Source organism: Calliopsis andreniformis, chromosome 3 (genome assembly GCF_051401765.1).
Source record: "Calliopsis andreniformis isolate RMS-2024a chromosome 3, iyCalAndr_principal, whole genome shotgun sequence".
NCBI classification, from domain to species: Eukaryota; Metazoa; Arthropoda; class Insecta; order Hymenoptera; family Andrenidae; genus Calliopsis; species Calliopsis andreniformis.
This window is the reverse complement of record NC_135064.1, coordinates 11,340,530-11,367,550: the sequence shown is the minus strand read 5'-3', so window position 1 is coordinate 11,367,550 and position 27,021 is coordinate 11,340,530. Positions and strand designations below refer to the sequence as shown.

Below are 27,021 nucleotides of genomic sequence, written 5' to 3'. Positions count from 1 at the left end.
TCGCTGAAATCATTGGAACAAATAGAATTTTGTTAAACTTATTCATGTAATAAAACCAGTTAAAGTATTACTGCTGGAATTTATATTACATAATTAGTATTACCATAGAATCGATGGATGTACCTGATAATAATAATTTCAAATAATAATAAAGATAATAAGATTAGAATTTAAAAACAATTTTAACGAACTCTATTGTTTTAAACAAAATTCAGAATTGCAGTATCAGCTTATATTTCTTCTCGTCTGAAAAAATGATTTATACAGACACGAGTAGAAAGGAAAAAATAGCACTTGAATGAGTTAAACAACTCTGACAAATTTTCGATGAGACAATAATTCAGTTGGCAGGTTAACAATTATCCTCGATCATTTTCCCAAATTTCTAACGACATTTATCCGTGGTTTTTCAGCGATAGGCAGGACGTTAATACCTAGGTACTTCCGCTCAATATTTGAGGGCGGAGTGACGGAACTTTACTACAATTTGAAGCACCCGAAGGAGTCATTTCACAATACCAGCATAACCCTCGACTGTGATCACTGCGTTATGGTCACGCATCACGGAAAACCGATGTTTACGAAGGTAAGAAGCTACACGTTTCGCGTTATTGAAATCACTGATGGAACTGTTGAGAGGTTCTTCTCTACCTACCGCAAGAACATTCGAACCCCTTCACTACTTTAACAAACCGCCGTTCATTATCGCGCTATCAATTCAAATTTCTCCGCCCAAGGGACACGGAATCATGCTTCGAGTCACACCGAACACCTGATTCAGTCTACGCTTCTTAGACCATATCCTCAACTTCCTTTCCCTTCCAGTTGCATCGCGCTACCACAACCATTTGCGATAACCACCTTCCACGCCTGTCAGTCGTCTAGAAAAACTTTCCTCTATTCTTATTTCAATCTATTTTTCTGAAACTGAATCTGCATAGAGCCAAACCTTTCAATTCTCTCGATTAGAGTCTCTCGTTTCAGTTTATCCAGTATTCTAAATCCAGTGTCTTCGTTCTTCAGGTATGCACGGAGGGTAGATTAATATTGGAATTCACGTTCGACGACCTTATGAGGATAAAGTCGTGGCACATGTCGGTGAGGACGCACAAGGAGCTGGTACCCAGGTCGATGGTTGGTATGCAGCAAGACCCAACGATGCTTGAGCAGCTCAGCAAGAACATCACCAGGCAGGGCATCACCAATTCCACCCTGAACTACCTTAGGGTACGTACGCATTAACCTCCTGCAATTCGAACTGCCAACCCTGTCGACTTTACGAGCCTAGCTAAATCCACTTGACTGTCAACCAACGCGGCTGTTTTATTCGTTTCATTAAAGCTGCCTAGGCAGCTTATAGCAAGATCGGAGCCTGAATATCGTTGGATAATAAAATCCATATCAAGTGTCATGAATGGTGAAGCGTTGGCTAGGCCTGTCGATAGAAATCTATCGGACGCAAAAAGACTAAATGGGCCATGAATCGCGAGGAGATCGGCTCGCGAAAGTACGGCCAAGTATCCGGGTTACGATCCACCTTCTTTGCACGCTCGGAAGCGCTTTCACTCGCGCGTATCGCTGCTCTGTGCCCGCTGAAACGATTGTCGTGTTCTTAATCGAAGGCTGGGAGAACGCACCCAACCGACCGCGAGAGGAATTTGGAATTTTGAATGCCCTTCGGACTCGTCCGAGGATTTCTTTCTCAATAAATTGCATCGCTGATTACGCTACGATTGGCTGCTGATTAAAATCGAGCCGGAATTGGTTAAATTTCGAGCCACACGAAGCCTCCATCCATTTATGTACCATCGATTACTTTAATTGTCATCATTATAATGTAAAGGCCGACAGAAAATTACACACTCGCCATGACGATAATAATAATATGAAACGGATTTTAGTTTTATTATAACGTATGTAAACCGAATTTAATTTGCCTCGCGAGCGGAGCGCAACGAGCAAATATATTTTAGGAAGTTTATTTTCAATCGGGTACACGCTGGATACGACAATTTTCATATTAATAGCGCGCGCGAGTTCCATGTCGAAGTCGGATTAAATAACGCTCGCAATAATCACAAATTTGGATGAAAGACTGCTGATGATCGATTCGAAGCACGGGGTAACTCTTTTGGTCGGGCAATGATTCGAGTTGCAAGAGAATCCAGACGAAATTCGAGACAGGACCAGTTATTGATAAGGAATCTTGTTCTGTTGCAGTTATGCGTGATTTTGGAGCCGATGCAGGAGCTAATGTCGAGGCACAAGGCGTACGCGTTGTCACCGCGGGACTGCTTGAAGACGACCTTGTTCCAGAAATGGCAGAGGATGGTTGCCCCGCCGGGTAAGAGAGGTAGACGAACAGTTGCTTTACATGAGAAGCACCAGCCAGTGGAGCCAAACGGCCGACCAGTCTACCGCAGGATTTGGTTTTTGATCGGGAAACGACGGCCACTCGCCGTCGACTCTTTGTCGCGCCATCAGCCTCGGTTCCAGTCACTTTCTACGGCCAGTTTTCTCATGTTCCTCCCTGATCTACCTCCTCCCTACTGTTCCTCCCTACTCTCTCTTTTAATTGTTTGCAATGGTGGAATAGGAAATCTATCTAATCCGTTAATTCTTAGTTGGTGTGGTAGGCTCATAGTAAATACACAAATTCAATTGTCCAAGATCGACATGAAAGATATTCATAGGGAACTTATGGAAATTAATTAACTGAAAAATCGTAAATTTCGTATTTTTATTATTAATTACTTTTGGAATGAAACTGCACTGTGTAGTACAATACTAATATCATACCACCTAAGGGTTAACGTAATCTTAGAACATTAGCTTAAGAATTATCTATTTTTCTAACATATGCTTTCTTTAAACTGCAAAGGTCCATACAGAATTAATCTTCATCTGGAGATGTCATAAAAGAAGTTTTGGCTTTATTTTACTTCAGTAGTACCCCAAATATTTAAAACGTGGAATAAAATTAATTAAAATTTCGGTCTAATTTTTAAAAGTCAATTATCGGTTTATTGCTACCTTCAAATAACGTCCCTGATTTGAAGGGAACATTCTAAAATCAATAAAGCTTGCACTGTCGCGGGTACAGTTTTGTCTCTCATGAGCAATAGAGTGATGTGCTCCACGTTTCCTGTACCCCACCTCTACTGTTCCTATTTTTCAAGGTTACTGAAGTGATGGAACCGAGCTTTTCTAAGAATAATCGGAATAACTTCGTTGCAATGCGTGTTTCTCTGTAAAGATTCTACGTGAGTGCAAACTTCTCTTAAGTAGCTTTTGATGATGAAAAAGACAACATATAGAGACGTAACTATCTTGTCTGTCTACCGATGCATGCATGCTTGTGTGTGTCAGAGACCTTTGACGTGAAGAAAGGTCCAAAGCTGGGTAGCGGTCTGAAGTTTCTTAGCGCGCTGCTACATGGCTAGCGTCGTTGTCGAACGCGTATGAACGCTCGTGGCTCATCGTGACTCTATTCTTGCAGAATCCCAGAGGCCAGCTAACAAAAGAAGAAAGCGAAAGGGTAGCACATCGGGGCCAGGAAATAATGCGCCACCTGCGCCTAGCAAAAAAAGATCGCCAGGGCCTAATTTTTCTCTGGCGTCACAGGTAAGATCTCTGTTCTATACGCGTCAATTCCTAGAAACGGGACCATTGATGTACTATGGTAATTTCATAGTTCAGTGACTTTCATGATGTACCTTGAAACACAGTTTCCCTTAGAAATGTAATTGTGACAATATTTCAATACAGCTAACACCTTTCCCCATTTTTTGTCAACATAGGACGTGATGGTTGTGGGTGAACCATCGCTGATGGGAGGTGATTTTGGTGACGAAGACGAACGGTTAATCACAAGGCTGGAAAATACGCAGTATGACGCTGCGAATAGCCTGGACCCGCACAGTCACGACGCGGCGGGTGGACCACCTCCGCACCCTCACCAGTTCCATTCGGAACCAACACCAGGAAATTCTTGGCCGCCAGACCGCGGCCCTGGACCACCACAAGGAGGACCTGGTAGTCAGGTACCTATCTCTTTGCCTCAAAATTGAATAATTTTTTTATACAGTTCACAATCAGTGCTATGGTAGCATCTCTTTATTACTGAACTCCAATCTTGAATCCTTTTTAGTGAAGGCGGATGGAGCATTACCGTGAGTATGTTGCGTTTCAGGGAGTGCAAGGCGGACAGGGAGGCGCGTCAGCAGGAGTACAAGGATCGCAGGATGCCAGTCAGCAGCAACAGGATAAAAAGAGCCCCGCGGTGAGCCAGTGAGGCCAGGAGTCCCCGCGCCCCCCCACCAGGGGGCGACGGGGGCGCAGGCCCAAGAACGTGGCTCCCTAGCGGGGCGAGAACCCTAGCCTCCCCGGCGCCTACTTGGCCTCGCCTGTCTCCCAGGCCAGCAGACTGTCGCAACTTGGCATGCACCCGCTAGCTTGTCATCAGGCTGACCTGTCTAGCCATCACACGGAACAGCAGCACGTGCAACTGGGTCACGCCGCGGCTGCAGCCGCTGCAGCAGCAGCTTCCATGGGGATGGAATCCTCGGAGCTGATGGCCGTGGCGGCCCAGTTCCACTATCAGGTACAACAGCTTCAGCGGCAATTGTTGGCCGAGCAGTCGGGTCCACCGGGCACGATGCTGCCGCCGGCTGCTCAGCCTGCTGGTGGAGGTTTGATGCAGTCGCTCCAGCAAGGGCAACAAGCTCCTCAATCTCAGGGCCAGGACCCGCTGCAGAGTTTGATGCAGCAGTTAATCTGTTTGCAGCAGATGGAGTATTTTCTCGCTCAGCGTGGTCACAAGTGATTGTCCGTGGTCGGTTGAATGTAGGAAGGTAGACGCGACAAACTCGGTGTAGAAGAGATGTGCGTCTGGTGCGTGCCCGAGCAGTTTGATTCAAAAAGGACAATGCTCTGTACGACTAGATAGTGTTTCATGACCGATCGTGGACATTATCGAGGCCGAGGATGGACGCACGTGTTCCCGTTCGAGGTTTTCGACCGTCTGTTTTTATCCTCGAAGGGAGAGGGGAGGTCGCGTGGTATTTCCGAGCCCATCGAACCGAGGGTACGAGGACCGATGGGTGTTCGCTTCGCGTGGATCGTTCAGAGGCCTTCTGGGACGCCATGGCGAACATCGTGACTACTTCTCGGAGCTGGAGGGTGAAGGTTTAGCGTGTGATAAAACATTATGTCAAAAAGGACAAAACGTATAATAAAATAGAAGGAGGAAGATTGATTGGCGGTGAAACGCTTCTCGGGGGAAAAGTCAAATCGTATTCGAGGTTGAACGTAAAACGGTATGCCACGCGCTGCGGCAGAGACGATCATTCGCTCTGAAGCGAGCTGTGAATGAATCTCTATCCGTCAACAGTATTGATATAATTAAAATAGAATAATAAATGAATATAAATGAGAAAAATATTGTAAGAGGTATATGGTAAGTACGACGTATTGTGCAAGCGTATGTGAGGTTAGGAGAGTATGGTGTGTCGAGTATAGGGGTTGGGGGGATGAGAGAATGTGGGTGTATAAAAGAGGAACGGGATGATCATCTCATAAACTCGAAGACTCAAGCGCGGAGCCAACGATCAAACGCCAACGCACAGGCCCTGATTGCCCTAAAATGTGAGATCTTTGTAGAATTTTTAGCCCTTTATTATTGTTACGAAATCTATTTCACGATAAGAAGACGAGGTCGCGAAGAAAAAGTGGAAGAAGTGAAAGTATTGGTTTATTGAAAATCAGATATAAGTTAAACGTTTTCATATCAACCTGTCGACACAGTGCAGTAATTTTTGTAAGCGAAACAGGGGTTCGTCTCCGCCTCTTCTAGCACTTGATAAGCATATTGTCGCTCTTTATCGCACAGCACAGCGCGTACCCACGTCCAATCATTGTGTGACTTTCCTTTACGGTTGCATTTTTCATCATCGGTGTGCACGGGCTCTCTTCGTCGCGGCGCGAATCGCCAGACAGTTGTTACTTAATCATGTGCGCTCGCGGCGATCTGATTTGCTCAGACGCGCGTACGTATCGAAAAAGATAGAGTGTGTGGGAGAAAGAGAGAGAGAGAAGAAGAGAAGGAAAGAGAGGGAGAGAGGAAAACATCAACACAGCACGATTACGTACACTATGAATTATTCTAGTATAAAGTTCCTTGCGCGTTACGTTTGTACATGACGATGTATGTATATATGTTCCTCCTTGTGTATGCTTATTGTTCCTATTTTTGTATTAATCCTCGTGATTCGTTGTGTTCTCTTCCTTCGCTATTGAGCGCTCTCGGAGCCAAGGCAGAACGGGGCATTATATGTATTATGTTATCGACCAGTTTGAAAGCGTTTCCACTCGGATCCTCTTCGCGTTAGACCTTCTTCGAATCTCTGCGTTTTCCCTCCCACCTAGTCCTCAGTTCCCTTTCTCGAATCACTGAAGACGGAGAATCGTGGATTCGGAGCTGTTCACACGCGATTCATCGTTAGCGTAACAAAACTTGTTAACTGTAAGAAAGGAACATCGCTGTAGTTTAATATCGTGACACGTATGCATCACACCCAATTGCACGTACACCTATTTATTTGTTCCCCTTGGCTGGTGTCACTACGAAGACACGACGTTGGTACGAGCTCTGCTTCGATTCTGTAATTTGATTAAAAGTCACTGTATTCTAAAACCGCTTAAAATGCACTTTTACGCCCTTTATCTTTCTTCAAGTCACCTTAGCATGGAGCGTCGTATGAAGCGTAATCGATCTTCGATAGATTAAGAAGGTACCAGTTGATTTATGCTTCAACTTGGCAGCATACTACTATGGCATCCTGGGATCAAAATTGTGCCTAACAGGTGTCTCAAAGTCTGCTCTAGAATCAACTTCAGGGATCTCACGCTAGCAAATATTGTTGACACATTCACCGCTACTAAATTTCCTAAAGCGACCCCTAGAAGTCTGTCATCCAGGGTGATTCTTGCGTATACCTTCTAAGCATGCCACAGTGATGACCTTAACGATGAATAATGGAAACCAAACGCGTATAGCAGTATCATGGCTGGTCCTGTTAAGATCCACGAGGCGCTCATCAGGGAACGCTTCGGAAGAAAGAGGATACACGTATAGTCGTAGGGGGGTCACCTTTTCGATCGGTCCATCGTTTAAGGGACACTGAAGAGGTCACAGGGGGCACGAACGTCGGCGTTTCATCACGTCCATAAACTCCGCGCTTTCAGGTTTCATTATGGACGCGCGTCTCGGTGAAGGATAGAAATTTGTTGAATATGTACAAAGAGTCATCTGTATACACGCACCGACACTGTCACACACACGTACATAAAAATGGAGAACGACGTGTCGCTGCCTAAGCAAGGTCTTCTTTTGGATTGTTGAAGTGGCGAGGCGTCGTTGTTTTAGTCATTTTAGAACGTTCGCCTTCGACGACGACTGCGTTCAGTTCGCGAAGATACGGGGAGAACGAAGAAGCCAACAGGAGAGGATGCACGCGATTTAGCGATGAAGGAAAAACGAGAGAACGAGGCACGCGCATGACACACACGTTCACAGTGATCATTCACGTACATACACACGTACAGTTGCAACTACAAATCATTGAATTAGATAGATAAGCCTACGCGTGAAGCCAGTACAGTCCCACGGCGTGAGAGTGTGCGAAGAAAAATGGCGGGAATAGATGAGGGTGTTGTGTTTCGTAATAATTTAGTGTGCCTGAGGCCGCGATGCAAGTGGCGAGAAAGAAGACATCTGCGCGATCGTGTGCGAGTTTTGTGAGAAAGAATGAGAGCAAGAATGGGGAGGTCAGTGAGAGAAAGGAGATCGAAAGAGAGAGAGAGCGCGAGTGAAAGAGAGAGAGAGATAGCAGGACTAAATAATTATTTCGACACGAGCATGCGGTGGGTTTTAGGATAAATGATCTATTGACAAATGTTGTATATTATTACGAATTATAATGACACTATTATAATTAATTAATTAATTAATTAATTATTATACCCTAAATAATGTGAATTGAATTTGAAACGGCAACAATGGAAAAGTGGAAAATACACGAAATAAAACAAACGATAAAGTAAAATAGGGGAAAAAATTTTTAATTGTTAGCGAGAACAGCACACACAGAGCCGGATAAGAGACTTAGGTTAAAGCTGTGCATGCAGGTTGATTTGATCAGCCTTTCGTGATACGGTTTCACGGGTGGAGGCACTAATCTACAAGGGATCGGTGTTCGTCGATTTCTCGATTGACTAATTTTGTGTATTTTGCTCGGGGAGTAAAAAGAGAGAGCTTAAAAGCTGATAAGTTTCTAAACAAGAAGCACAAATACAAGCGGCGTTTGTCCTTCCCATCCTTTACGCTAATTTCTCTTCTCGAAAGAAGAAACGGATCGTTTCTGTCCGTCCACAGTAACCACGAAATTACGATTTCATTCGAGAAACTTCGGTCCTGAGTCAGAAAGGTCCCAGGTAGATTTTGGCTCAGGGATAAGCAGGAGTGATGTACTCAAAAGTGTTATTTGCGGCCTTTGGACTGAGTAGCCGAACCATAAAGAGAAAAGTCCCTTGTCCCGTTGTCCTTGCTCTGTGACAAGAGGAGACAAAGAGGATCGACGAAACAGCAATCCTAGTTGATTAGTGTCCAATCCTTGAAGCCGATTATCGCTCTGCAGACGATGGTATTTCAAGCAATTGATGAACGATCAGTCCTGCGTAGAATGTCGGAACAAGAAAGAGAAACGTGTCACTCGCTGCCGACACGACGAGCAGCTTGAGGCGGCTCATTGTCGTTCCAAATTCAGAGGACCGAATCCTCTTACTCGTCGCCCTGAAGCTCTTCGAAATGGAGCCAAGCGTATCTGTCCCTTGTTCCTTCGCGTACGATACGCAACGCGTTCGTCTGGATCACCGTTTTCTTTGTTCCTTCGACGAGCGCGTTGAATAATCTCCGTTACTTAGAATGTATGTCAGGTCCGTTCTAACCCCTTGCGTTTTACTGTTCTCCCTTAATTTTCGATTGGGACATGTTCGTAACACCATTTAAGAATCGAGAAGTTCTGTAACTGTAAAACAAGATGGTGGTCAGGTTCTAGATGCGTCTCAGCTTTGTCTTGGAGGCAAATGGAAAGTTTGTTTAGTAATATTGAATTAAAGTCTGCTGAAATTGAAACAAAATCGCATTGTTTTATTTATTAAGGGTACGTATATGCCTTGAATTATTTCCCTCCAAAAAAGAGTTGAGAGAGTAGTTAGAACTATCAAATAGTATAATCGTATTAAATAGTCGTGTCTGTTACTGGAACCTTCAATATTTTCTCCGAGGTTTTGATTTTGTGCCGAGAATATGGATATCTTTGTGAATTCGAGAGGAGTAAGGCACATTACAGTATTTTATATTAAATTTCTAACAATGCAACTGCCTAAAGTAGAAGAAGTAAATCGAGGTACAAGGGGTTAACGATAGAAAGATTGAAAGAGTATGAAACACAAAAGGGTCGGAACTTTCTGCTGTAAATATCCTGTCCTCTGAATTTGGCACTAATCCGTGCCTGTGTAGTCGGTGTGAAAGATGTACTTGAGATTCTCGATCAGCGCGTCGGTCAATCGCTAACACTGGACCAGTCTCAAGCGACAAATGTGCACCGAGTATAGTGTATAAAAGAAGGAGGGAGTAAAACGAAACAAAATATTAGCGAATTAGGAACGATTTAAAAAAAAAAGGGAACGCGATCAAGGAGTAAACTACAGTTTACCCTGAGTGGACATGGGCCAGCAGGGTATATTATATTAATATACGTTCGAAGTTGGCCCATCGCCATGACCAATGGAAGTAATAAAAAGAGGAGGAAAACAAGAAGAAGCAAACAAAAAGAGAAACAAACAAATGAAAAAAAAAAAAAGAATTGTCATCTAATTACATTTTTACGCACTCCAAATTTTTATCCTCGTCATTTGTATCATAGCGACATGTGTTTAAAGAAGGATCCACATTATATGTATGTAATCAAAATTGTAACTGACAAAACGTTAATAAAAAAATGATATTCGAGCTGCCGCTTACAATATACCTTATTCTGGTTCATGTTGATTTTCGTTAGAGTCGATTAGTGATTGATCTTGATTAGATTAGCAGTTTCAAGTATTATATAAATATATTTGGTATGCACTACTCGACCAACAAGATTTCTTCAGTATAGGTTACTAGATATTTTCTGTTTTTACACAATCATTCGTTTTTAATAATTTATTGTATTCTTGGAACTCTATAATTAATAAACTATTACATGATATGTCTACTGTTGTACTTTGTTAATATAGCATAGTTCCCTATAAACTTCACATGAATATTCCAGATTTAAATACGTTCGATTGTTGGAAAATGTAAGGTGTTTCATAATAGTGTAAAAGTAGAAATTCACTTTTCTTATCAGTCATATAGACGATTCAACAGGATAAATCGAACATTTAATGGACTGTAGTGTCTCAAGTTCTGAAATACCGACATTTCGAAAAACCACCTGCTTTTGAGTGCCCTCTGCGAGTTTCGTGCGGTGGATATAGTAAACTCATTGTATTTTCGTCACTGACGTTGATAATGCCAGTAAGAGAGAAAATATTCCTACTATACCACCCAATATACAAGGTGTCTCACTAAACTATCCCCCTTGTTCATTTCTATAATATCAAGCAATAAGCGAAAGTGCTATTTATAAAAGATACATCGTTACAATAAACTTATACCAAAGTGACAATGTTTATTTTAAATGAGATGCCTAATTTTTTATGGCTAATGCTTTGGATTAAATAGTACATCCGAAAAATACGTAAGGTGGTCAAGAAAAGTAAGTAAAAACTTTAAGGGTGGTTCATATACGTTCGACGAAAACTCACAGGGAGATAGATGGAATCAAAGTCCCATCGATCTTCCTTCATAAAAATCTTAAAGTCTAAACCTTAAACTAGTAAGTCAAAGACATCTAATCAGCGCTGAGGATGTTCACTGGCCAGAGTGGTTCACGGTGACCAGACACGTCACGAGTGACCAAAGGAACGAGAATTACTGAAATGCGAGATTAATCGAATGAAGAATATTTCTGAAAAATTAATATTTATTTATTTATTAGTATGTAGTCACTGGTGCAAGTTAACAACATTTATAATTGTTAATTAACGAAATATCAAAAAATTTGCAAGAATTGTGAGATTAATCGAATGAAGAATAATGTATGAAAAATTAATAATTATCACATTCGTTAACTAACAATTACAGATGTCAATAATTTGCCCAAATGTACACTGTGTGTGATTGTTATTGACAATATGTGTATCAGAAATTGTTGCTGAGATGATTATTTTATAGAAAATATCAATTTATCGCAATATTGTATACAATATTACTCGTTAGATTAATCTTGAAATTCTTACTACTCGAAGAACTTCTTTGATTGGTTCCCTACCTTCTCCGAGAGAATATAAATACCGCTGTAGGAACACGAGTGTCTCACTCGCCGCGGGTCCTCTCAAGGGTGCGGATCCTTCTTGGTATCCACTGGAGGGACTCCTGGGCCCTGGACTACCCTAGCCCACCCTGGACCACTGGACAGCTGGACTCACCTGGCCAGTGGGCAGCTTGACCATTGGTCATCCTGGACCATCGGTAAGTTATTGCTCAAATTTTTAATCTGTCCTTTCTGTTGTCCCTATTTTGTATATACCCTGCTCCTCTCTTCTGTTTTCCCTATCCCCTAATGATAATTTTTCCTTCTTTATTAGCGGTGTAGTAAGAAGTGCGTATAAGTTTTCATCCTTGGTTAAAAACCAATTACAAATTTTATAATTTTTGTGACTTTAGTTGTTGGCTTATATATGTGTTTTCTAAGTTATCGTCACAAACGAGTATACAGTATCGGTGGACAATTTTTATAAAATATGTAGCATCAATTTATTCGTTAAATTCGAAGAATTAGAATCATCTGATTACAAACGTAACAAAAATAATTTTTTCGGAAAAGGTCATATGAATTCATCTCTGAAAATAAAAAGTTTTAATGATTAGAAAAATAAAAGTTTTACGTCTTATGTGTACTTCGTCAACTATTTGACTTTTTGTAGATACTTCATCAATTTATCATTAACTTATCAGGACACCCTGTATTTAACTTTACGTCGGTATTATAATTTGAATCCTTACCATTCACAGCGCTGCAATCTTATTTCACGTACAGCTGATAACGTTGAGCGTGACATAAAAATGGTAATGGGGCTTTAATTGATAAGTCTGTTCTGTATCTCCTCTATGGTATCACTGCTAGATGGCTATACTATTTTATGAATCGAATAAATTTTAAAATACTTAAATAGCATATAGCGATATTAAGATATAATCTAAGAAACTAAGAACCCTCGGATCCTACATTTAGATATGTAATAATGAAGACCCGAATGAATAAATACTGCAGATACTTCAAAACTGTATATTAGTGTTAAACAACAGACAGATAAGTGTAGCCATTAGGAAATTGCAAATTTTAGTAAATGAATTCAGTAAACCTTAATGGAATTCACAAAATCTGAAAAATCCTTTTTAGCGTTCTATGTGTATCCTCTAAAGATTCTATGCGTATAAAGATTGCAGTAACAGATCTATTAGTTAAAGTACAGGATACAAACATCTATTATTTATCACTTTCGTAAAAACCTATATCTTTAAAATTATCTTGGATAAAAATGACCCAAAGCTGTACAATGACATTAATCGAATGCTTGTAACCAAACTTAACAAACATAGAGGGTTTTGTGTCTAAAAAGGCAAGGGCAATAAAATAAGCAATCTCATTCAGTCGTCATGATATTTATTATTTTAGAATATTCGTAGTCCCTCGCGTCGACCAGCTCTACACACTGGCGCGACATGAGTACGAGGTCATACATAAAAAGTTTGTGCTCTATTTTATGTACAGAGAATAATCACGTTGCGTTCCGAGAGTTACATTCACCTAAGAATCGCATCTGGCCATCGCTGTGCGATTTGGTTTCATTTTGTTTCGCGCGAGGTACCGTTTAACGACGTTTCCCTGTTCCTGATGGTGGATACCGAACAACAGAAAACGCGACCCAACATGCCGCTGGTTCCGTATCGCATCGCATCGACGTCAACGTAACGAAGTACGATCGATATGGTATCAAAAATACGCAGTGACGAAATTATACTTTTGTGCTTTTCTATTGTGCCGTTCGTAGCAGGGACGCGTCAAACCTCGGGCAGAACTTCCGGATATCCTCGAATCTGACTCCCACCGCTGCGACGTATTCGATTGTCTTTCATATGTTGTACGTTGTGAATCGTGACGTAATCGCTGAACCAAAGTATTTCTATTTATGATTAAACTAGCGATTTACGGTGTGTCTCGATATAGGTTCAATGGACACTTAAGTTTCCTTGGTACTATTCCTTCGATTTAGCTTCTTCTCGAATTCAGGAAGGCAAATTTAGGCTGCTAAGATGTAACCTTATGTTAGAAATGAGTTTCTTAGAATCCTTGTGTCTATAACTGATTATAAGTGAATTTTTATTGACACAATAGCGTACTAGGAAAATTAATTTAATATCTTTGGAAAAATACTTTGTATCATGGGCGTTAGGGAAATTTGGAAACTCATTCTTGGAAGCTTATGTCCTTTGAAAATTATAAACTGTGTTATTATAAATTTTATGTAGGATGTAATCATTTTAGTAGTTATTACTAGGTCAAAATTTTGAAAATTTGTTACCTTTTGTATTAAGGGAACTGAATCAGAGTTTGACATCAAAATTGAAAATTAAACACATAAAAGAGAAACCACAACAGTTTTCACAAGTAATTAATGAAATATTTGCATACATGTAAATATAATAACGTGGAATATAAATTTAATAACAAACATGTAACACATATTTTAATGACATTTTAAAACGTTATTTTTAATCATATATTATGATATAATCAAGCAATAAATGGTAAAGCTACACTTTACCATTGTTTATGGTGACCAGATACTTTTGTTCTCGACTATAAATCCTCAAGTAGACTTAGACAGAAACTTTCAAATCCAAGAGTTCTAAACGTAATGAAATTTCGTGTAAATGTAAATATAGATATTAGTTTAAGCAACGAACTGTTAAATTTTTGCATTTTTCTATATAAATCTGTAATCATTCCAGATAAAACTATGTACAAGAATTCTCAATATTCAACAGATATATACTCCATAAAACATTTGAAACGACTTAAAATTATATACACATGTACACAAAGAAAAAGGTGTCAGTAGTTTGGTTCAAGCGATTTCCATAAATTCAGGTACGTTTTTCGCCATCGATACTCGAGCATCCGCGAACTTTGCCCGATTCTGCGAACGACGCGACAATGTAAAACGATATAATGTCCATGGAATGACCATACGCTGTAACGTCGACGCTATTCTTCGGCATATCTCCACGCTTCCACGCGAAAACAAAGATTGTACAGAGATCTGTGTCCGAGTTTCTACGGAGACGATACCCTAAGTTATTAGTTACACGCGTTACCCTCTAACTTAGTTTCTTATTCCTAATACATCGCATTAACTATGAGGACATCAACGACGTACGGGTCATTCCACGCGAAATCGGGCACGTTTCGGAGCAAGTTCTTGTAATTTGCTCAAATTTGAATATGTTGTAGTCTTTAACGATATTTAAACGTGCCCTAAAGGATTTTTCAAAATTTTGAAAATTGTCGATTTTACAGCTGTTTGAAGTTAAGTGCTACCTTTTTTTTAAAAAATTATAGCTATTGAACTAGTAAGCGGATGGAGATGAGCTTTACGGTGCTTATAGAGAAAACATTGAAGTTTGTAAAAAAAATTATTTCATTTAAAAAAACTTGTTTTTTAATCATCTTTTTTGCAATTATTTTAAACAAATGCAGGTTTTTAAGATGATGCGCGATTTTAAAAATCTGAAAAAAAAGGAGAATATAGTTTGATCCTTCCCCTTGATGGACAAACTTTCAAAAAGATGGACATTTTAAAATTGGCCCTGTGAAAATTGCCGAAAGTTGACGCTGCGTCGAGTCGCACTGCTGTGGCGGGCGCGTCGTCGCTGGCAGCCTACTCGTGTCCAGCGGACGAACGTGCGTTATTATTTGCGATCAAGGCGACAAATATTGGTAACTCACTCTTTGTCAATGATACTTATTGACAAGTTCACATTCATTTTTGCCATGTGAAGTTGCAAAAAAGTGCCATTCTGCATTAATACCAAAATCTTCGAAATGAAAGCTAGGATTTAAGAGATTATATTTATGTTTTCAAGAATAAGACGAAGATTGAGTTACCAATATTTATTGATTGCATTAAACCTTGCAAATGCTCGGAGATAATGTAGAGTAATGTTGGGTGAAGTCGCCTTGATTCCAAATAATAACGCACGTTCGCCCGCTGGAGTCGAGTAGGCTGCCAGCGATGACACGCCCGCCACAGCAGTGCGACTCGACGCAGCGTCAACTTTCGGCAATTTTCACAGGGCCAATTTTAAAATGTCCATCTTTTTGAAAGTTTGTCCATCAAGGGGAAGGATCAAACTATATTCTCCTTTTTTTTCAGATTTTTAAAATCGCGCATCATCTTAAAAACCTGCATTTGTTTAAAATAATTGCAAAAAAGATGATTAAAAAACAAGTTTTTTTAAATGAAATAATTTTTTTTACAAACTTCAATGTTTTCTCTATAAGCACCGTAAAGCTCATCTCCATCCGCTTACTAGTTCAATAGCTATAATTTTTTAAAAAAAAGGTAGCACTTAACTTCAAACAGCTGTAAAATCGACAATTTTCAAAATTTTGAAAAATCCTTTAGGGTACGTTTAAATATCGTTAAAGACTACAACATATTCAAATTTGAGCAAATTACAAGAACTTGCTCCGAAACGTGCCCGATTTCGCGTGGAATGACCCGTACGTATCTTGTCTTCTCCGCGCTTACGTCTCCTTACTTTTTTGTTATCGCTAATTGATAGAACGATATCGAGGAGGAAAGCCAAGGAGCAACTCAATAGCTTTTCAACGCGTGATCATCGACTTTAGCCATTGCTATTGTCGGAACTGAATGTCGCGCGGGATCGAAGTCTGCCAACTTCGTCGCGGCTTATTTACACGAAAAATGTTCCGCTGTGACGGATTAACTTCGAGCCGCTTTCAAGGAACAATGATACCTTCTAAATAGAATAATAGCTTCTAAGTTTTGAACGAAGACGGCATTCGGGGTATTCAGCGCGAATGATTTTCATAGTACAAGGAAGATCGAAAGGAGTCTGTGTACAGTATTTCCTCGGTATAAGCTCGCGAGTTATAGTTACTGAGCTTGTAGAGCGTAAGTATTATTTTACTGAGGCCAATGGACGCGTTGGTGATTTATGTCGTTTTAGTGTGAGAATATTAGTATAGGATAGATACAAGGTAATTTAGAAGTTAGTATCGGGAATAATTCCCGAGAAATTTGGGAATAATGATGAGTTCATGGCGAGAAAATACTGCGTTAATTTTTAGATTATCCGTCTAATTGTTTTTCTCAGGTTTCAACGTCATTCCTCAGAAATTCTTTCTTTTTTATCTTTCGTCTTCTTCCTATCTCTTTTAGGTTGTTTGAGCTCGAGATAGGAAGTTCTGCTCTTGCTGCCACATTCCTCCATAACAATAAATTGCTTTATAAAACGAACCGAAGCACTCGGGATTAAAAATTAAAGCCATTGCCTTGCGAACTGAAGCGTCACTCATTGTGCCTTACGAATTCTTCTTCGTATTCTTGAACTCATTCTAGCGTCTTCTTGGCTTTTGTGTAAGAAGTCTTTGTTAGTAGATCCTTTGGTTTTCGTAAAAGACATCACCAACGTCACCGAAAGTTGACATATGCTACTTATCTCGCTAGGTACACCTAATAGTCGTTTTTTAAAAATTACATCCAGCTCGTCGAAGGTTTCAAGGAACGAATTTATGATTAGCTCCTCGCGACTTTTATTAACAGATCGGCATAGACGTGCACACTTATCAAAATCCTCGTTCACTTTCTCGCTTATCTACCCTTAACACATTCGATCGTACAGCTGGCACAGAGACTTCTGATGTGTATAGTGCAAGTGAAAGCTTCGCCTAGAATTTTGTTCGTATAGAATCTTGAAATTCTTGGCTGGATATTCTTGTTTTTTCCTTTCAGTTTTCCTTTTTCTTGGAATCTCTGTGAACAGTTGCATGATCGTCTTTTCTTTCAGGAAGAGTAGGACTCTTTCAGAGATTACAAAACGCTCAGACAGATTCGCTGTTAGGTATTTGACTCGGATTACTGTTTCTCGTCAGTGGTTTCCGATAGCTGAAATGAAATCAATTTAATGCTCGAGGTTATTGAACAATTAGTCCTATTGTACAATTTTTAGGACAAATCTATACATGATTTTACCTATATAGAATGTATGTAGGTAGAAGTATTTCATTTTGAATATAAATATTTTCTTGAGGACTTTTATTGAAAAATAGCAGTAGAAACCTTGTTGGATGAGTGACATATTCTTATTTTTGAACTAAATTCACTTCAGGTAAATTTATGTAATTTATGTTGATATACGTCCAATGAATATAATAAAAAAAAAATTTCATTTTCTTTTGTTTTACATTTACATGATCCTTGATGTACATGTAAAATACATCTTTAACAAAAGGCAATGATTTTATTGATACTGCACGTAGACATCTACAATATACAAATAATATTGCTATAATAATGATTTATAGTGAAGGAATAAGCCCCGAGCAACCAATTGATTTTATTCTCACTATGGTATGTAAAACACCAATAATTCTTGGCTCCAATTAGTTTCATAGAATAGGCAGATATTTAATAGCTGTTCGTACTTGAGACATCAATTACTATGTCTGAAAGTGTCCTTACAAAGATTGCTCATATAGATTTTTACCAATAAACACATCTCTCTAATATACTTTTGATTTACGTCACACACAAACACGGGTCGCATAAGAAACGTCTAGGATTGTCTAGCTAGTGATACGTCTTCCCTGGTTCCCTTATTCGAAACGATACTGGTTCGCCATACAATCGAATGGACTATGAATATCTGACTAAAGCGTCACGTTTCGAGCTGCACGATTTAACTATCTGTTTCTCCGTGATTGTTGCATATTTCGTTCCAATTTACGTGCAATGAAAATAAACAAATTCTTTGAATTTTGAAATCATTCAGTTTAAAGTAGTAAATATTTTTTATTTATTCTATTCTTCGAAATAAATAAGGGGATGGAGAATTGAGAAATGCATTATTGTTTGTTTAATATGTAAATCTAAATGGACATAGTTTATTGAAATATAGGAAATATCTTCAAGCGATTAAAAGCAAGGAATGATGATCTCGAAAGGGAAAATCGAATTTCCCTTCTGATTATATTCGACAGTAGTAATACAGACATTATGCTACGTGCTCAAGAATAGTCAAGAATTTTAAAAAGTGATTCTACATGACGTTATGAGATAATGTGAAAATGTAGATAAAATGAAAGGAAAATCAAGAATATCGAAATTGTGTTTCAGATTTCGTTTCCATGTTTCCAATCTATTAATTGTTGAAAATACATATAAAATGTAAAATAAATGTGAAATTTGTCTGACTTGAGAGCTTATTCTACAGATATCGCTACGTCTGATCTAATTAATGCACGCCAGCAGTAGAATAAGTTCCAAGTCAGACTCAGTAACTCTTCAATGGTCTTCATCAGTCGGGAGTCCTGTACTTCATTACACTAATTTCCTATCCTTTGAAATAGCGTATAAAAAAGAGGAAGACCAAAAAGACCAAAACAGTAAAAATTTATCTAGTTCAATCGTTTCGTAAAAAAAAGGAAAGTGATGTCATATATAATAGTTTATCTCATAATTCTCGAATTTCACTTGTCCGTACCTTTGCCATCTAATTTTCCTTTAAATGGAATCAATTTTTTCGTCCTTCTCTGTTTTCATTTCGTTAATTTCGCGATACAGCGCCTCGTCCATTCGGATTACCCTAGAAATTTGAACGAAATGGAAATCGAGGGACGGTGAAAACAGAGGAAGAACTCGAAACACAGCGAGAGGCTGCTAATCTGAAGTAACTGAAGTTGAGAATAAAGAAGAAGGCACGAATTAAAGACTGTCACAGGGCTACTCTAGGGACCGAGAAGACGATGTAAATGGGAGAGTTCCTAAAGCGCTAGTAAGATCTCTGCTAACGCGAGACAGTCGAAGACAGGGTTGCAGAAGTAGATTGCGAATTAAGGAATGTCAAGGCGTAGTAAAATCCTGATAATCCGGAATTACTGAGACAGTGAGTGGAGGTCTGAATTAAAGAAAGCGCGGATATAAAAGCTCAGTCGCTTCGAGTGACAACGCAGCGATGGGGAAAGTTTTAAATTAAAGAAAGTCAAAATACGGTGAGATCTTACTGATTTGAAATAATTAAAGATGAGTCTGGTAGAAAAAGTCTAGATTAAATGGGAAGAGAAGTATGGCCGACGTTCATTAATCTATGTCGGTTGACAATGAGCGAGGAGGCGGGGGTGGAACGATAATGACAGAGAAAATAATCTCAGAGAAACCTCATCAACATTTACTAAATTAAATATTCAGAATCCTTTTTCCATCATTGAAACCAAACGCTATGTCACGATGAAAGAAGAAGACAATTTAATTTTTAATACTATCGACACAATATCACATATTTTTCATTAATTGCGTTTAAATATCGTTTTAAATTTTAAGATATCTCGATTATCTCTTCATTACTTCAATCCTGTAAACTGAAGAAACTTAAAATTCTTTAAATTCTTTCGTTAATTTTGTAGTAGCTGATAACTTCTATAAATTGATTAAGTATTCTCTGCAATTAGTAAAGCTTCTATTTTTATTTTTCTCTTGGGAAGTTAGTTCTCCATCAGAACCATTAACTCTCGAAACGAAGAGTTCGTCAGCTCGAAACAGCAATTACCATGGCGAATTGTGACCAATTTCGTTGACAGTGGAGTCAGGTTTCACTTTCGCCTATTCGCATAAAGGTTTCACATTGTCTCCACAGTGCACGCACCTTCGTGGCTGGTGTTTCGGAGATCCACATAATGTTCATGGCAATTAGCGTGTTAATTAATGCACCGCTAATTTTCCATCGGGTCGCAACTTTGCAGAGGCTTTATCTCCACTGCGAATAATAATTACTCCGTTTGTTGCTGTGCGCAACTCGCATAGTAGATGTTTAAGTGTATCCATAAGAATAAATATTACCTTTTAAAATTGAACGCTACGTCATCGAAAATAATAAGTGCTGATGACGAGTAACGTGAATTCCAACGACACAAGTAGCAAAATGAAGGTAACAAGTTTTATCGTCGCGCAATTGTCTCTGTATTTTGTGTGAGCAGTAATAACGAAATACAATCAAATATTATTTTACAATAAAGTATCCAAGAAAACATGGCGACACAGTGACGTGTAGATACAATATTTAATGTTTCGTAATACTGTCGGAAATTATTTCTAGAAAGTTTCCGCCCGATTAGTTCTTACATTTTGAATCGAGTCGTTCTTGTAAAATTATCGCCGTTAATTGGAATGATCTTCTTTTAGCACCATATACGATTATTTCTACGTATTTATGTAATATTTATACATTTATTTAGCGACACGAGTCTACCAGTGATAATATATTTTATATATAACGAACGAAGATTCTTTTTTATCTATAATCTCTATAACAAGTATACAAATAAGAACTTACTACAATATAGAGGAATACTGATAGTTTAAATTATTATATGTACAAAGATATTGCTTAATCTCTTTTATCACGCTGCTTCGCTGTGCGCTAAACGTTAAGCTCAAAGTCCATTTTTGGTTTTAATAAGCTTCAAGAAACTTGGCAAATTTTTAAGAAGTTCTAATACGATTAAGCACGGCTCCTTCTGCTTAAGGTTCATCTATCCAACAGTTTAATAATATCGTTAAAAGTATCCATACCGTTAAGGCGACTTATCTTCGATATAGTTAATATTTTAGCAGTTTAAAACTGACAAAATATATTCACTTATCTCATCTTCTGTTGAAGTTTCTTGTTTCTTAAGTCATCGTTTTAGTTATTTTTTAATTACTAGCTGGTTCAAGAACTAAACATATTTTAATTTGTCTTTTAAGCATTTACAAGAAGTTCTTTAATTAGGACTTTCTAAACATGAGTAGTGTTACAAAATAAAATTTGGTAGATTTCAAAACATATTAATAATTTCTGAATTCGAGATTGTGATCCATAGTTATAGCATCATCAAAATTTTTAAGAGTTTAGAATTTTAAATAAGTGGTTTTAACAGATTGTAAATTGTATTTTTTCTTTCACAATACAATTTATAATATCAATAACACGTTTTTAAAAATTTAAATACTGCTATAAAATGAAGCAAAAGAGACATTTTTAAGAATCTCTCTCATTTCACTTTGCCATTCATTAACTGTACCAATTATCGTTCCAATATAGTTTTGCTATCGATTACAAATCATCCAACGATTCGTCCATCAATTTGTCGCACGCCAGATCGTTAAGGAGTCGTAGAACTCGAGAGTCTCGTGATCAACGAGTGATAATTCAGTCTTGCCGAAACCCCGAATGATAATAACCTGTCCGTTATCTGACAGGTGGAGGGAACTATTACCGTTCGCTCAGTATCTTCCGATCTAGGGAATGATTATCGCTGACGTTTCTCGCGTGTGAACCAGCCTCGTGAACCGAATCATCATCGACCGAAAACCAAAGGATTCAGCGGCGGATTTTCTGTCTGCTTAATCTTGATTAAAATAAAACTACTCCTAATAACCTTTAATGTTCCGCGAATTCTATGTCTGTCAATTAGAACGTCGCTGTTCCATTTGGAGGTGTGCCACAGTATTGCCATTTTCAGGCGTGGCATCATGGAGAAAGAAATGTAAAGATATTGTCCTAATATTACTGTAGACTTAAAAAAAACTTGTATTGTAGTCTCTCATATTAGTGTCACCAAAATTTGAGTTTCTTCGTACAATATCATTAATAGTAATAGGAGTAATATCTTCAGAAATATATTGATTAGTGTACAGGCTGTACCGTAATAAATAGATAATACTTGAGGGACTGATTTAGAACGCAAAACAATGAAAAAAGTTCATATAAACGTGTGTTTCATTCCTTGATCGTGTTTATGAGATATAGGGAGAGAGATACGATGCGTTTGTGTCCCATGAGAGGTCCCCTCGAAAGCATTAGGACTTCTCATGAGACAGAAGTAATACTTGAAATCCCTAGTGTACCTACGCAAGGCCTGTTGAAATTGTTGAAATACTCCGATACAAAATTAAACAATGACTTTATATACTATGTATGAAGGTTAACTCGATCAAGTTCTTCCTCTGAAGTTTTATTTTCACAAGGATAACTTAAGAACGTGATAATAGGTGCCTGGAAATATTCTTGATCTTTAAATTCACTATATTTTTCCCCGTAGTGCTTATTTCATAACTTTTCTTGCATTATGAAGTCAACTATTATCTTCCTTTAAAAATTGTAATTCTATCAGTTTTTCTACCCTGTAACCAGCTCTTCCTTTCAGTTTTTGTGCGCTTATATAGGGAGAAGGCATCCACGGACGGACATAGATGACATAAATTTTTCATTTCGACACCTTGAAAATTCAAAGTTCATCCATACATCTACGTCGGCCCGCTGGCAATGCTGAAAATTCAATTCCACCGACCTCCGATCGATTGTGGTCTCTGGCCCGAGGATACGTCGAGGATGGTTGCAAGAATTTCTCGACGTATCGTTGCCTTCTACCCTAAGGACTTTTACATTTGTCCTGATTTTTTTCTAGAAATCTATCCCCTGATTTCTTTCATATTTCTAAATTACTGTAAATTTGTGCTCTCTTTTCTTATTTCTTCATCTGGAAGAAAATAAGTACCTAATAATCTTCCTTTCAAGTCTCATATCTCTTCGTTCCAGTTCCTTTCGAGTAATTTTTAGTTGATAAATCGAACGATCCTACGTTTGTAATTCTTACTTCTCTCAAGAAAACTGTTGACCTACTAATTTTGAGGCAAGCTAACGATTCAAATGGGAAATGCATTCCTCGTGATCGTACTCCAGAGGTGCAAGAAACCATGACCCCAGACGGTTTTACTACCCTCGTGTGTCAGGAGTAATTTTCCGAATGGCAATTCGATCTTCCAATTGACATTTCCCCAGTGGTATTTATTTTACTTATTCGATGTTCATCCCTACAGATTAAGTTTTTCTTAGTGCAAACTTATTTTCGCTTTGAAATTTCATTGACACATTGTTTTCTAATCGATCTGGTTTTCAAAATCATTGATTTTGTAATTCCTTTTTCGATATGGATACTTTACGTTCTCATGTCTCAGAATTTGAAACGATTTTCTAACTTCAAGTACAACTAGATAATAGTAACAAATTTAAAATAATTTAAACAGAAGTAACATGTAATAGGCAATATGAACCGCAATATCATTACAATACTTTTTGTCAATCATATAACACAAGCACAAACGAAATCAAAATGTTTCAAGTGCTTATAAATTTGTTCTAAATTTCAAAAACTGATAAACACTGGTAGATACGTTTCGCACGTTCACATCAGAACAGTCTCTATTTTCAACATGTTTCGTTTTCTATAGTTACACACCGTTCAGGATGAACCGCATGAGACTATGTTAGATTACTTATTACGTACTCTGTACAATATCTAGGGTGGGAAATGATTTGATGGAATAATTAAGAAAGCGGCAGTAGCTTGTGCAAAAATAAGTGGGAAAATTAAAAGTCACTTGTTCAGAAGTTAGTGATACATTAAGAAACCAAAGAAAAAAATAAAGTATCAAAGAACACTGATAGCTGTAATATACTATCGCTGGACTATGGATGTTTATACGAATTCATGTTCTTATATTATTTGCAATGAAATATATGAAACTTAATGACAGGTTTATTTCACTCTCTAAATATTATAACATGAATATTACTCCGTATATTTTCTATATTTTGATATACTACAGAGGTACCTATTAAGTTATCAAATGTATGAATATCGAAATTTTGTAAGTTTTAACTTTAATCTACTCTTTAAGTATATAACTTTTTAAATATCCAAATATTTCAATTTTGCAGACTCAGAGTTTTTAATTTTGAAATATTTAACTTTGCAAATCATCAAATATATAAATTTTCAAGTTTTCAAACATTCAGATGTCCAAACTTTTCTATTTGCATATTTTTCAACGTTTTTTCAGTTGTTTCGATCTTTAAATTTCAGTTTTTGTAACAGTATCTGTTACAACAGCGTGTACCTGAAAAACGTAACTGTAGTCAGGTACCTCTGTGTATTTAGAAGTTTGTTCTGCACTAAAATCTAAATATACTTTAACAAAAAATACTTTAATGTCATAAATGTCCACCTGAATCCAATTTCCACACTTGCAAATCAGACTGCCACCCTCCAACTTATTTTTACACAACAAATCCCCTCGTCTCTAATTTCCCCATCAATTCATCCCTTCCTCGCGCAGATTGTAGCGTGTATCTCTACAAACAAACGCTTCCACCGTTTACTTGGCTGGACACATTGACCGAAAGACGTATTTAATATTCACCGAGCATCAGCAATTCGCTCCCTCAATCTCAGAGAAAGCAGCAAGTCACATCGGAGCTTTAGACGAATTCCTCAGTCGAAAGAGGACGATTCCTCCACGCAACCGCGGTCCAAATGAAGGACGTTCTGTTCTCACAAGCTCCCCTGTACCCTTATCCAGCACTGTCGCGTCACCGATAACACCACAGCCCCGAGATTGCTTGTCACGGAGCAGAAAAGATTTCACGAGGTCAGTGTCTGCCCTGCAATCTGGCTGCGTGACAGGTCGAGATCAGCGCAGCTGAAAATTGCTGGGCGAAAACGTTTCGAACGACGAACAACTCTTCAAGTTCTCTGATGGGACGCAAGAAGGGACGCAGCGTAGTCGATCGCCGCAGCGCGCAATTTTGATAGTCAGATTTTGGAAAGCCCTAGCTGGGAATATTGCGTCTTGGCGAATTTGTCACAGCTGACGGCCGAGGGTCCCCGAATCTCGTGTCTCCTGATGGATGACAGGTCCACGTAGCCAGCGAAAATCGAGGGTAATTACGACTTTCTGGCTTTCCAACGAGCCAGCCAATTCCATGCACGTCGACTGATCAATTGGCCACCGTGACAGCCACCTGAATCATCGATCACGGCCAAGTGAAGTCTGCCTCGAGACCTTCCCGTTCTCGAACGACCGCTAGCTCGAACGATCGAGGAACAGGCTTCTCTAAGATCACAGGAAACTCTCGTTAGGAGCGTTCGCCGCGACGTCGATCGCCTCGATGCCATGATTGTCGAGGCGTTCAGCGCCGTCCATATCGGCAGCCTTTATGGGGTCACCGTACTGGCTCTGGTAGAACTCCTCCCTCATCATGTGGTTCAGGTTGCTGCATCGGAAGTAGAGGATCTCGCGGAAGGGCTTTCTGAAGTCTCTGTTCAGGGTCGCGTAGATGATGGGGTTCAGGAGGCTGTTGCAGTAGCCAAGCCAGAGGAACAGGCTCGACAGGGACGCTGGGATTGCGTGTTGATCGTTGAGGAACGGTCTGACCAGGGCTAGCACGAAGAAGGGCAGCCAGCAGACGATGAAGGCGCTCATGATAATGCCCAGGGTGGTGCTGGCCTTTCTCTCCTTGGCCAGGTGGAGCCTCAACCCTCTTTGGTGGGGCGAATTTGTGACGTTACAGGTGTTGTTCAGGTGGTTCCTCACGTTCGACTTGGCCGACGTCATCGGCGGCGTGGTCGTCGTGGACGACGAGAGAATCGGTTTCTCGGGCTTCTGGAGCATCGGGCATTGGGACTCGTTGCTCTTGCGTGGACCACCCGCGAAACATCGAACCGCGTGGCCGCTGCACTGTAACAGGAAATTTAGGGGTGCATTGAGATTCTTCCTTTGTCTTTTCATGATTTGGTGATCGTTTGTCTGTGTCACGGGGCGTGTAGGCGGTTAGTGAGTGGCTCTTGATAGGTTACTCCTTGAAAGTTGGCCATTGATGGGGAGCATCTATGGCCATCTTTCAAAGAGTAGTTTGTGTTTCAGGAGTTTGCCTCTTCAACCTAGAGCTGAAGTTGGTTTTCGTGTAACTAAAGGTGGGTGTTTGGAAGGGATAGGGCGCTAAGATCGATCATCCACTAATGAAAAATGAAGCTTTTTGTATAGGGTGACGGATAAATACGCGTACTCGCAGATTTAAGGATGTCTTCTAGTTTAGGATCTGTCTTTTTATATTTGCATTTTTTTTACAAATAAAATATAAAACAGTTTACTATTAGCGGTTGTTTATGTTTATTTAGATTTTGATGAGATTCAGTGAGACAATTTTTTTCCTTGAAGAAAAAAGTGAAAATTGAAGTTTGTTGATATTTAATAATGTTCTTTTAAATATTTTTAGTCCAAATAAGTTACGATAACAGAATTGATAGTCAATTGTCAAAAGATAGTTCTTCTTTTTAATTACTTATTTGATCCCCAGTTAACTATTTACGACAATATTTAAATGAGGAGCTTATATCATTTTTTTCATTTCTGATAAACAGAACCATCTGAATCATGAAAATTATCATATCTTCTTCTTATCTAAGTAATTGTACTATACTGCCTACAGAGTAGATTTTTTTCTTCAGAATAATTTATAAATGTTATTGACATATAAATCAATAATACACAAGTGTTGGTAGCAAAATGTTTTACAGTTTGTAACAAAATTTTGTGGACAAGCTTTAAAAAGACATCCTATTATAAACGATCGTCAATTCTACATGTATCTCTACTTGAAATAATGGTAACAGATTTCACTAC

At 38.9% G+C, this 27,021-nt stretch overlaps 3 protein-coding genes across 6 annotated transcripts in view; 2 read left to right on the top strand and 1 right to left on the bottom strand.

The window, feature by feature from the left end:
• The window catches only part of Chi (LIM domain-binding protein 2 Chi), a 102,747-nt gene extending 98,325 nt beyond the window's left edge, over window positions 1-4,422 (top strand). For 2 of the 3 annotated variants that reach the window (XM_076393026.1, XM_076393024.1), the window contains exons 4-9: window positions 414-586; window positions 1,024-1,227; window positions 2,221-2,344; window positions 3,500-3,624; window positions 3,801-4,043; window positions 4,193-4,422. In XM_076393026.1, the coding sequence (XP_076249141.1) occupies window positions 414-586; window positions 1,024-1,227; window positions 2,221-2,344; window positions 3,500-3,624; window positions 3,801-4,043; window positions 4,193-4,294 (971 nt within the window). In that variant the 3' untranslated portion in view covers window positions 4,295-4,422. Of the gene's footprint in view, window positions 1-413; window positions 587-1,023; window positions 1,228-2,220; window positions 2,345-3,499; window positions 3,625-3,800; window positions 4,044-4,150 lie in introns of all 3 variants that reach the window. The other variant, XM_076393027.1, reaches the window with a different exon arrangement.
• LOC143188651 (uncharacterized) lies at window positions 4,304-4,834 on the top strand. Its single transcript, XM_076393029.1, has one exon. It carries the CDS (start codon window positions 4,442-4,444, stop codon window positions 4,823-4,825), a length of 384 nt encoding a protein of 127 aa, XP_076249144.1. The 5' UTR covers window positions 4,304-4,441; the 3' UTR covers window positions 4,826-4,834.
• A 19,609-nt stretch (window positions 4,835-24,443) lies between these two features.
• Window positions 24,444-27,021, bottom strand: part of 5-ht7 (5-hydroxytryptamine receptor 7) — a 218,906-nt gene continuing 216,328 nt past the window's right edge. For both annotated transcript variants that reach the window (XM_076393389.1, XM_076393390.1), the window contains one exon: window positions 24,444-26,076. In XM_076393389.1, coding sequence (XP_076249504.1) covers window positions 25,459-26,076 — 618 coding nt within the window. In that variant the 3' untranslated portion in view covers window positions 24,444-25,458. The remainder of the gene's footprint in view (window positions 26,077-27,021) is intronic.